Source organism: Centruroides sculpturatus, unplaced genomic scaffold (genome assembly GCF_000671375.1).
Source record: "Centruroides sculpturatus isolate CEXI.00-Female unplaced genomic scaffold, Cexi_2.0 scaffold447, whole genome shotgun sequence".
Lineage (NCBI taxonomy): Eukaryota > Metazoa > Arthropoda > Arachnida > Scorpiones > Buthidae > Centruroides > Centruroides sculpturatus.
This window is the reverse complement of record NW_019384728.1, coordinates 107,492-120,221: the sequence shown is the minus strand read 5'-3', so window position 1 is coordinate 120,221 and position 12,730 is coordinate 107,492. Positions and strand designations below refer to the sequence as shown.

Below are 12,730 nucleotides of genomic sequence, written 5' to 3'. Positions count from 1 at the left end.
TCTAAAATAACTAACTTTCCTGTTTAATAACTTTGTGTTATGATAGTTGTTATTACAAGTTTCAACAGCACATGATGCTCCTGGCATCTAAAAATAATAATAAAATTTAGCTATTTTTTTATTTTCCCAAATAAATCTAATCAAGATATAATATTTTGAAGTAGAAAAAGTAGTATTAACATTTCTTACATAAAAATTATTATACAAATTAATAACACTACAATAAATTTATGCTATATATAAAACATTTTTATATTTTGCATTTCTGTGCATTTTATGTAAATATGCATATTTTAAGAAAGTTATATTTATTAATAATAAACAATATTTCTTTTTTACATCTCAAGTTTTTTTAAAAATATTACCATCCTGTTATCAGACAGCTTATTATTTGTAGTCGTCATATATATTTCATCTGTAATCATATTCTTAATTTCTACAGAACGAAGTGTAAAGACTATGACAGAATATCAAACAGCTCTAGGAACAGTTTTGTTATTTCTGTACAATTTTTATCGATATAATTATCAGCATAAATATGCTTAATAATAGTAATAACGATAGATATATTTACCTTCAAAGATTAAGAGTCTAAAACTATTTTTGTTACTTTGTTAAGACAAAGTAACAAAAATAGTGAAATTCCAAAATTTTCTTTTCTCACTAACTGTTGTGAAGCAGTTGCTTGACATCCAGATGACATATAACTGGAATCTGGCAGGAAGTGGCTAAACTGGTTGTATGAGGTAACCTTATATTCTAGGACATTGATTACATACAACATCATTTATGCTATTACTATATATTATTAACATAGAATACAATTTAAATTCAGAATTCATTCAATTTCATTGTTATTACTCTTCAAACATTTTTTTTCTGAATTATTCATTAATATTAATATTAATTTTATTAGAACTATATTTAAATTATTTCCTTTTAGAATAATTAAATATATCTATAAAACCATTTAGCATTTAGCAATATAGTAGTACCTCAGGATATGAAATTAATCCATTCTTAAACTGAGATCATATCATGAAAGTGTCGTAAGGTGAATCATTTTTTTCCATATGATTACATGTAAAACCAAATAATCTGTTCCAACATGAAAAACACACTCAAATTAAAGCTAAGTAGTACTAATTTTTTAATCTTTTCTGTTTAATATTTTTAAATTTTTTATTCACTGCTTTTTGCTTTCTTTCCTTCACGTCCACCAGCACTTTCACTGGATAGAGGTCACTTGGTAAGATATCTATCCAAAGAGGTTTGGCTTTGCCTACTTTTTAAAATGTTTCTAAAATGACTTAGCAAATGTCATTAAACTGAGCAGCAATACAGCCAGTGTGAACCTTTTTGGGATGTTTCTTTTCAATAAAATCAGTCACTTTCTGATAATACCTCAAGATTTCCTTTATCGAGCGAGATCCTTCCATGACAAAGCAAACATGCAGACTGAGAACGATGAACAGAAGGAACACGAGATCATGGCGGTGGCACTGTGAACTAATGTAACGTCATATGGTGAGTTATTGTTCGTACCATGGAGCAAAAACTCCAAAAAAATGTTCGAATTTCATGTTGTATCCTGAAAATTTCGTATGCTGAAGCGTTTGTATCCTGAGGTACTACTGTATTAAATTTATTGCTCAAACTTATAATTTCTTGGTTATGACATACAAAATTATTGTGACTGCAGGGTCAGCACCTCCTTGGCATCTTGTCAGGACTGACACTACTGTGTCTTTATGGACAGACACAGAAACCACTAATTTCATAGTGTGAGCAGTTGCGTTTGTGGGCTTCCAGACTTGGAATGGAGGCGGATTGAAATGACTGGAAGAAGTACATTCCACAAATTAACATTTAACAAAAATACCAGTTTATTGATAGATATTATTTACAAGTTCTACGAGATATTATTTACAAGTGTACGATCATTCAGAAGCTTAGTACAATGGCTAAAAAGTAATTTAAACGCTTATCACAATTGTTAAAGGGAGAGATATATAGAGAGATAAACCTGACTGAGAGAGAGAGCTCACAGTAAGTTCGCAAGATGGTAAATACCTTAATCACTTGTTGGTCCTAGGAAGTGGTAATCACAGACTTGGCAAATTGATGAAGACTCAGTGACTCTGGAAGAAGGAAAGTTCTTTTTCTCTTGCGAGGGCAATGAGTGGCAATGGCTGAAATCAGCGAACGCACACACACACTTAGGAAAAAGGGTTGATGATGACTGCTCTGGCTTGTTGTCATCCCCTTCCTTTTATTCAGGGGCACCTCCTGGGTTTTTCCCATGACTTCGTTAGGAGGTTTAGTACATCAGGACCAATATTCACATTTTCACTTGTTGATTCTGGGTGACACATTTGATGTATCATCTTCAACAAGGAAATAAGTCCATGGGGAAAATAGTTTAATTATCTTTGACAATTTTAACAAAACAACTTTAACGAAAAACTAAATTGAACAAAAATTTTTTTCATCAACCTTGGCTCTCACATTATTGTTTTTTTTTTTTTTACTTTAATTTGCTTTGCAGACAAATGTGATGCATGCATTTCAATCATTTTTATTTTGTTTCTTAACAATGCCAACTGTAGATCTTATTATATGACACAAAATATTTTTTTCTTTTTTGTGTGTCATCTTTAAATCAGTTTGTATTCAGATATATACTTAATATCAGACAATTTTTTAATTGTGAAATTTTTTAAAAAGGCAAGGCTGGATCAAAAAGAAGAGAGCTTATCCAGATATAAAGAGCTTCTCCATAAAGCTCAAGAGGAAGCAGAGATCCAAAAAGCAAACCATCAAAAAGAACTGTTAGCAATGTGGGAAAAACTGCAAATGCAACAAGATCAAGCTATTTCAGCCATTAGACAAGTAGCCACCAAAATGATAAACAAGCCATCAAATGCCATTGCAAATAAACAGGTTAGATATTATTATGTCATAATTAAATGCAATTAAAAATGTTTGAATAATTATTAGACTTATGTTTTATATAGGTAGCTCGTCTACAACATTTAGAAGAATCTGTAATAGATCAAGAGAGAGAGATTTTGTTATTATCTGAACAGTTAGGAACAAGTCAAAAAGAGGTTGACAAATGGAAAGAGGAAGTTGAAATTGTTCGAAAACAAAGAAATAAAGACCAAAAAAGGTTCATTTATATATATATATAAAGCAAATGCAAAAACTATTTATTTAAAACATAAAATTTGAATAACAATTTTAATACTTTTAATATCTATTATAAATTGATCTTTCAGTTTGTCAAAAACCATAGAATCTTTTTATATATTATTACTATATGATAAATAATAGGTTTAGAATAGAAAACCTGTTGCAATTTATAAGTTTTATATATAAATACATNACTATATATATATATTGTATTTAATATAGATAGAAGAATATTAGGGATTTTATTAAATTTTGCAATACTTTATTACACACACTTCAATAAACATTAATTTATAGAATGATTAAAATCATACACAGCTCATTGGTGAGGTGTGAGTTTTCATCTTACCAATGGGCTCCACAGAGTTTTCCAAGTTTTCTCTATACGTCCAACACCTAAATAAGGGTCACTTACTCATAGAAAGTCCTCAAGGAAGGCATTCCCAATATATAAATAAATATATATTAATATAAGTTCATCGACCTTGCATGTAAATGAGAAAACTGTTACTAATGTTTTTGGTCTAAGATTTTTCTGGTACTGGCATTTTAGATTGGAACATTTAGAAGACTGTCCGACATATTCAAATTCAAACTTTTTCTTTTTAAATTTTTCTTAAGTATCCAATGGGGTGCATCTATTCACAGTCTATGTGTTGCCTATTACAATTAAATTCAATTTTGGAAAACACTACCTGAAGAAGGTCTTAGATAAAGACTGAAAATGTTAGTAATGATGTATATTCATTTATTTATTTATTGCTAGGTTAATTGAAAAAATCATATTGTCTTTTTGTATGTTTTTCTGTGTCTGGCTTTAGAAAATGAGATTAGAAAATATCTTGTCTTCTATTTAAATATAATAAAAAACCTGTAATTATATTCATTTCAAAATATTTTAATATTTAAACTGTTGTCATACTTATCTGATTATCAGAGAATCAAATAAGTATGACAAACATTTACTTGATTCTTATTAGTTTAATAATAATAATCATGCTTAAGATACTGAATTTCTAGTAAGAACAGGATTTAAGTAATTAAAATAATAATATTTTTATTTTAAAATTTTGTAAAAATCAAAAATTATCAATTTTGTTACTTTCATTAAATAATAATTAATAATATCAGTATAGAACAAGAATTAAAAGATAATGTCCAAGCATTAGAGGAGGAACTGAATAAGAAAAATCAGGAACTCAAGCAAAACGAAGAAAAAATTTCTAAACTGCAAGCTGAATTAGAGTCTCAAAAAGAACTTTTTAAGCCTGAAATAAGTGAAAAATCTGTTACTCTATATGATAATCTTAAACAGGAATTAGCTGATAAAGAAAAGCAATTAAAGGTAAAAAATTAAACTGCAGAATCTTATTTTCTTTGTCTCACTCAGATAATATTTATCCTTCTCTTAGGCTTTAAGTAAAGCTTTAACAGAATTAAGATCAGATATGATGGTTACTGTGCAAGATCATCTTAATTTACAAAAATATGGATCTAGTCATGATGCTGCAATACAACAAATTATAGAAACTAACACAAAAGAAATGCAAGTAAGTTTTAAACTTTATATAATATATATAATTATGAAATTATTTTTAAATTGAATAATTTTCAGGAAAAAATAAAATTTTATGAATCTCAAAACTTGAAACTGAAACGTGATTTGAAATTGCAAACCGACAAATCATCAACAATGGAAAAAGAAATACAAAGTTTCAAAGAAGATTTAGGTAATATTGATTTATGATTATTTTTTAATTTATTAATTAAAAAATAATCTGATGAATGTTTTATTTAAGCTCGAAAATTAGATACAATCACAAAATTAAGAAAAGAAAATGAAATGCTGCAAAAGAAAATTAACAAATTGAAGATAAATATACAAGAGGTATATTTTTATTTGTCTTATTTAATTTTTCAAACAATTGTTCAAAATTTAATATATTATAGAGGAAAATGCTACCCATAGAAAGTGATGAAATTTCTAAACTACAAAAGAAAATTTTAACTCTAGAAGAGCAATTAAAGAGACATCAGCAACCTGAAAAACCCTACGATGAAGTTACCAATCTAACAAAGGTTAAGTTCTGTAAAAGAAATCTGTGTATTTAATCTTATAAATTATTCAACTTAAAATTCTGCTTGTTTAATTCAGTCACAGGAAGAAATCATTCGTTGGGAAGAAGGAAAAAAATGGCAGCAAACTGTCGAACGTTTAAAACAGCGTTGTCAGGCCAAAGAAGAAGAGTTAGAATCTCTTAAAAAGACTGAAAAATTATTAAGAGATAAGGTACTTTTTAATCATAATTAATAATAATTAAATTCAAGAGCAGCTTTCTTTAATTATAACTTTATTAGCAATATTTATTGCAGAAAATTTATTGATTTTCAGATAAATAGATCTGATCGAGAAAAAATGATCTTAGAGAACAGAATTAAAAATCTTTATCAGAAATTATCTGCAGAAAATAATGAAAGTGTAATAAAAAATCCTGTTTATCAAGACTTACAAACTAAAGCTACAGTTTTAGAGAAGAATGTAAGTTAAATAAATATTTTTAGTCTTTCACATCTGCAAACATATATAATAATAATAATAATAATAATAAACCAGAATGCAGAACTTGCAGAAAAACTGCAGACAGAAAAAAATAAATGTATTTCACTTGAAGAAACAAACAAAAAATTATTAAGTGAAATTGAGAAGCTAGAAAAAGAGAAGGAAAAAAAAGTAAATACAGTTAAATTTATTTTAATTTTGTTTGTTTTATGAAGAACTTTTTAAATAAAATATTATCATCATTTTTATTTTTTAAGAGTGAAATTATGCCAGATTATAGAGAAGAAACAGAACATAATGAAGAGGAGGTAATTTTTATTTCTTGTTTAATCACTATTAACCTTTCAACAATGGAATAGTCAGGTATGGTGCTACCCTTTAGTAGTGGAGAATAAACATGCAAAATTTTTAGAGTATTTTTCCACGTGTTTTTTCTCATTACTGTTTCGGAAAAAGATTTTGCAAGCAGTTATGTCTAGTAAAGAAAAGTCTTTTTTTATTGTTACATAATTCAGTTTTTATGTGAATTTTTTTGTGGTCGTTTTTGGCGATACCCCAAAAGAATTTGACATATATATACATCCCTTACCACTGCCACATGATCGCCCTTGATGAATATATTTGTCGCTCACTGCTGAGTAGTTAAAAACACCATTCTTGCAACAAGTTTTGTCTTTTCTTTTTTATATTTTTATAATTTAAAATAAATTTAATTTTAAAAAATATGATTTTTACATACAGATATGTTTAATTTATAACTACTATTGGGTTGTTTAGAAAGTAATTTCGTTTTTTTTTCTGTGGAAAAAAAACACAATATTTTTATAATAAATAAATATTTTATTGAATTATATATCAACCATTTTGGTCAAATACCTGTTGTCATAGTTTCTGGTAGTAGCATGATTTCACATTCATAAAAGTTTTGATTGTTGCTTACAAAAAACTGATCCAAGTGATTTTTGACATTGTCATTTCAAGTAAATGTCTTACAGTTAAAAAAAATTTGTATAGACCGGAACAAGTAATAATCTGAGTGTGCTCGATCTGGCGAATATGGTTGGTGTGATAGCACGTCCCATCTAAGTTATAACAGTTTCTGACGAGTTACCAAACTTGTGTGAAATTTGACATTATCATGGTAAAACACTACACCTGTTTTGTTGATCAATTCTGGCTGCCTTTTCTGTTTGACTATATTACTCAATTTGTTTACTCGATGGCAGTACACTTTTGAATCAATTGTTAAATTGTCTGGTAAAAGCTCCAAAAAAACATTTCCTTAAAATCCCACCAAAGAGAGCATCTCTCTTTAAGAACGTGTGGAACCCATATATCGAGCTTTGAAACGAAACCAATTTGTTTCAAGTAATCATAAACAGTTCAATTTGACAAATTTAATCTCTTAGTGATTTCACATGTTGTTATTCGGCAATTTGCTTCAATCAGTACCTTTATTTTGTTTTCATTGGTTTCAACTGGCCATCCAGAACATGGTGCATCTTCAATATTGAAATTGCCAGATCGAAATTTTGTAAACCAGTTTTGGCACGGTCATTCTGTCAATACTCACATAATTTTTTTCTTGCTTGAACAGCATTCTTACCTTTTCGGTAATAAAAGAGCAAAATATGCCAAAAATGCTGCTTTCGATCTTCCATATTTGATGGACACAAAAAATAAACAATTGCNAATAGTCACATAATTTTTTTCTTGCTTGAACAGCATTCTTACCTTTTCGGTAATAAAAGAGCAAAATATGCCAAAAATGCTGCTTTCGATCTTCCATATTTGATGGACACAAAAAATAAACAATTCCACAAAATCAAACAAAATTTTTTACAAATAAGCCTTAAAATGCTAGCTGTCAAAATATATAATGATAATAAAAATGGCGGGAAAAATACAACTAATCCATCTAGTGGTTAAAAAAAACGAAATTACTTTCTGAACAACCCAATAAAATGATAAAGTTTTGATTTTGAGGAATTTTTAAAAGATCATAAAAATCATATTTAATTATTACACTGTTTTTATGGAATAAGCTAATTTTAAATGTTAAATATATAGCTTATTTTAAACAAATATACTTTTTATGATATATAATTCCTGATTTGTTTTCATTTGTTACAAATAAAAATTAAAAATGTATTCATTTTTAATACATTTAAAACAGAAACAATAAATGTTATATTTGTATTTATTACTAGCTGTACNTTACCAGGTTTAATTAAATAGTTATTTATATATCATCCCAAGTGGGATATTTTGCTGAAAATACCTCATACTTGTAAATGTGACAGTTTTCTTGGTGTTATGTCATAGGCATTAGGAAGCTAATATTGCTAAGCATAGTGAATGCATGTTGAAAATCATTAAGGTAAAAAAAACTATTTTTCTCCTAACAACTAAAAACTGAACTGTCTTAAATTGTTTTTCAGTTTTAGTATTTTGATAAAACTTTATTAGACTAATAATCATCAACAAGTAATTGAAACAAATAAAATATTCACAGTAAAAATCACTGCTAAGATTGCTGTATTTTAAGTTGAATGATTTAACTAGATTAATGATCTATTTCTCCAATCACAATCATCCATTTTTCATTAGTATTTTTTAAATTTAAACAGTTAGACAATGATCATTAAAACAGATGATTGTTGAAAGGGAATTTTAACAGGAATGAAAAAATATTCTTTGTAGTAATTCTGTTGTTATACAGGGTGGGGCAGAAAGGATGGATGTTTTTGAAATGGCTAGAACTCACCACCAGGTGGAGTGACAGATGTGTGGCAGGTGGCATGAAGGTAGTGAGGTCTTAGCATTGTCTTTTCAGTTGAAGGCATGGAGCTGTGGACAATAGAACACCACATGTTTGCGTACAACTGTTTCCTCAAGAATAACAAGTCTATCATGGCAGTTCAGCATGAGTTTCATTATCATTTCAATATACACAGAAACAAAGCTATTCCTGCTTGTAACACCATCCTATGTTGGGTTAAAGCACTTTGTACACGAGGTACACTAATGAACAAAAGACTGCCAGGAGCACCATGAATGGCATCCCTGAAAATGTGGAGAACGTCAGACTAGTCTTGCTGAGCAGTCCTCATTGATCTGCTTGGAAGCATTCTTCTCAACTTAGCCTTGGTTATTGTTCAGTACGGTGTATTCTGCATTTAGACTTAAATTATACCATTTCCAAAATCGACAGAGTGATGTTGGAAAGAGTGGATGTCAACTTCCAAAAATGCCTCCAGAAATGCATCACTGATAACGAACACCATATGGGAGATCTTGTTTTTCACACTTGATTCTGTAAAATGCTATGTCAATACGAACTCACATCTTCCAACAAATATCTTTTGTAGTAACAATTACAGATGATGTGATTTTTTTAAAAAAACTTCTGTCTTTTCTACCCCCACCCTGTATTATTACTTCAAAAAGAAAAGGTGTGCAATTTGATGAATTGGCTGATTGAAATTAAGCAAAACAATGCATCAAATCATCACTCATTACAATCACACTGGTCATTTTTCATTAGACAAGGCTCCAGGATAAAAATGAAAGACATTATATATAGATGACAGTACATGTACTGGAGTGACAAATGTATGGAATGAGGTTATGAGATATACATCTCTACAAGCACAACACCATGACAAATGGCAGAAATAAACTAAGTTTCATGGAGCTTGTGAAAAACCTTTGTTAATTGCATGATGTTGATGTCTATGCTATCTCTGAGTAATTTTAAATTATAGACTAAAGCAAACACAGCAGTTCTCCATGTAGCACTTTTTACAATAATAAATGCTTTCAATATGTTCAGTTAATAATAGTTTAACAAATGCATGAAACTTTTTCTATATGATTTAATCTCATAAGTCAATTAGATGCCATGTGGATACCTCTCTTATGATAAATATGTAGAAAAGCACTGCATATTTTATTAACTGTGTTGTTAGGAACAAACAAATAAACCAGCAAAGCAGAAGTTAAAGATGCATGACAAGATTTAAAACTACTCCAACATTTTATCTATGAGTATATATACATCTATACTTATAATTTTTATATCTGTTAGTTTTAATGCTTAGAATATAATATGTCTCAATAAAAACTGTGTGTAAGAACGCGTCTCAACAAAAACTGAAATAAATGAATGAGTAATGCCAAGTGTTGATTATTATGCTGCATTGCAGTTTTGAAAAACTAATAGCTTAGAATATATTTGTGATATTTGCTAAAATAGAAAGATTATCAAATGTTATATGTCATTTGCATTGTTAATACAATACTTTTGAGAAAATTTAAATTTCTAGTTGTTTCATTCATTATTTTTTATACTAAGTTGTTTTAGAAAATATTTTTGTAGGCAAAAATAATTTATCAAATATAAATAACAACAATCAAATCAAATTGTTAATGGGCATTTGCACATAAAAGTTGCACAGATAGCAAAAAGTTTATATTATAAAAGGCAAATCTGCATAAATATTACAAGTTTATATTTTTAACACTGAATACTTATAATTATTATAGTCTTTTTTATTAATTTAATCATTAAAAGGTTTGTTTCATGCTTCAATTCATAATTTAAAATTTTCTTAAATAATATAATTTGCAATTACTTTCAAAGCAAACAGCATTGTTTCAAATGTATTTCAGTGCTCACCAGTGACTAAATAGATAAAAATCACTGAACACTTGTAGTTGTCTTGGATTCACATCTAACCAACAAACTGGACAAGTGGAGTTTTCCAGGTTTACTTCACATATCTAAGATCTAAACAGGAGCTAGTTTTCCATAGAAAATCCTCTAGAAAGTATTCCCTCTTGGCAAATAGGCTATGTGTTGTGTTGTCACACCCTATGCAACCCAACCAATGAACCAAGCAAAATGTACTTCATAAATATAATTAACTCTATCTTGCTACAGATTTTTTAATATATCAAAAATTTCAATGAACAATACATTAATTGTTTGTGTTTTGTTTTTCAGGTATTAAAACTAAAAGAAGAAAATCTAGAATTGAAATTACAATTAAACCAGTTGCTCTTGGAGATGCCGCAACTACAACAGAGTAATAATATTCTAAAGGAGAAAGAAACTGTAAGCTCAAAATTTCAAATTAAAATGGTATAAATATACTAAGAATATTTCTAGAACGTCTTTAAATTAAATAAAAATAATATTATTATTTTAATACATTGTGCTTATAGATGTGAAAATACTTTTTGACTGAAATATTTATTTAACTTTAGTCCTTATCTGACAAAAAAGAAGTATCAGAAGAATTATTACATTCAGAGGGCAAAACTCAGGTTAGAAAAATGCAAACATATTGAATAATCATCTAAAAATAATTATTAATTCAACAAAAATCTATACTTTAGGATTCGGATAATTCTTTACATTCTGAAGAAGTTACATAAAAGTTAAAGAATGTATTTGAATATTTAGGTAAGTGTTAAAAATTATCTTTTATAATGTATAAAATTGATAATGAAAGTAAAAAAATGCTCAAGACAATGATTATAATTAAAAATTCCAAAATTTTGACTTTGTTCTTGTTGAATATGACTACTGAAAATTGGAAATCAAAATGTTTGCTTGTTGAAGACCAATGTTCCCTCTAATTTTTTTTGTGGATGAGCGGAACACATACTTCTCTGAGCAAAAAAGTTTTTACTAAGCAGATTCTGAGCAAAAAAATTTTCTGATCATATATATATATAAAATCTTATTTTTTTCTATAAAAATTAAAATGATTAATTATAAAGTAGAGATTAAAATTAATTTTAAAACATACTTTTATACAAAATATTATCTCTTGTCAGTGATTTAATGTATTTAATCGAAATATACGTAGCAATAATCATGTTGCAGATGGAGTGAGAAATAAGTAAACAATAATTCAAATCGGTGTGCATGCTCGCCTGCGTGGCACATAAATTCTCGTGCACGGCAACAATTTGAGCAGTGCGCAGCCGCGCAGCTTAGAGGGAACATTGTTGAAGACATAATTTTCTTAAAGACAAATTTATTAGTGCAATGATTTTATTAGTTTCCCCCCATGCTCACGATGGCCAGGTGATAAAACCCAACATTTCTAGACAGAAACCACAGGAATTTTTTAGTTTAGTCTAAATTATATATATCACTAATTTAATATCTATTACAGTAGAGCCTCGAAAACTCGGCCTAATGTGGACCGAAGGGTGGCCGAGTTTGTGAAAATGCCGGGTTATCGGGAATAGGGTTAAAAAAACTAAGTATGAGTGTTTCCTCAGAAAATACTGTACTGTACTTGTATGTATTGTTTACTTGAGAATATAACAGAGAATAAACTGCCCAAATACCCTTAAACAAAGGAAAAGTACGTCCTTTATGAAGGCATAGAGCCTTTACTACATGAAAATGAAAATTAATGAATACACTGTGTACAGTAATTTACCTGATAAGACAGACCTCAGAAAAATACTTTATGAGAGGTTTTATACTTTTATAAAGTTGTCTATAATGAAAATTAATTAACTAAGGATTTTTTTGCCCTGCCAGGGTGTGACCGAGTTATCGAGGCTCTACTGTATTATAAAATATTTGATAAAACACATTAAATTATTGCCTCAATTTTTCTTGTGAAATGTAACATTGCTTATTGCTTTGTCGTATGCTGTTTATCTGCATGATTAATGAAATTTAAATTTTAATCTATTATCAATCCATTAATAAATAAATCCTTACACTTCTTCTAGCCCAAAAAGAAGAATCAAAATTGAACTTGAGTATACAAGAACACAACTACAAAACAGATCTTTTCATTTGTATAATAATAATGCACAGTTTGTATTTTATTTATTTATTTAATAAAACAAATATTATTCTGACTGGAGGTGGGAACAATTAGTAATGCTTTAGTTGTAATTTTTCAAATTGAGCTTTACAATTAGCTTTAACATTTGCAT

The 12,730-nt window shown here is 28.4% G+C and overlaps 1 protein-coding gene across 8 annotated transcripts in view; it reads left to right on the top strand.

Moving 5' to 3' along the window:
• The window catches only part of LOC111628144 (centrosomal protein of 290 kDa-like), a 70,336-nt gene extending 57,613 nt beyond the window's left edge, over positions 1 to 12,723 (top strand). For 5 of the 8 annotated variants that reach the window (XM_023371876.1, XM_023371878.1, XM_023371877.1 and 2 more), the window contains 15 exons: positions 2,728 to 2,943; positions 3,018 to 3,172; positions 4,327 to 4,540; positions 4,608 to 4,745; positions 4,811 to 4,925; positions 4,995 to 5,083; positions 5,146 to 5,274; positions 5,351 to 5,485; positions 5,588 to 5,734; positions 5,810 to 5,926; positions 6,013 to 6,063; positions 10,764 to 10,901; positions 11,027 to 11,086; positions 11,159 to 11,225; positions 12,521 to 12,723. In XM_023371876.1, coding sequence (XP_023227644.1) covers positions 2,728 to 2,943; positions 3,018 to 3,172; positions 4,327 to 4,540; positions 4,608 to 4,745; positions 4,811 to 4,925; positions 4,995 to 5,083; positions 5,146 to 5,274; positions 5,351 to 5,485; positions 5,588 to 5,734; positions 5,810 to 5,926; positions 6,013 to 6,063; positions 10,764 to 10,901; positions 11,027 to 11,086; positions 11,159 to 11,197 — 1,743 coding nt within the window. In that variant the 3' untranslated portion in view covers positions 11,198 to 11,225; positions 12,521 to 12,723. Of the gene's footprint in view, positions 1 to 2,727; positions 2,944 to 3,017; positions 3,173 to 4,326; positions 4,541 to 4,607; positions 4,746 to 4,810; positions 4,926 to 4,994; positions 5,084 to 5,145; positions 5,275 to 5,350; positions 5,486 to 5,587; positions 5,735 to 5,809; positions 5,927 to 6,012; positions 6,064 to 10,763; positions 10,902 to 10,984; positions 11,087 to 11,158; positions 11,226 to 12,520 lie in introns of those variants that run through there. The other 3 variants (XM_023371879.1, XM_023371881.1, XM_023371880.1) reach the window with 3 other exon arrangements.
• Positions 12,724 to 12,730: the final 7 nt, after the last annotated feature.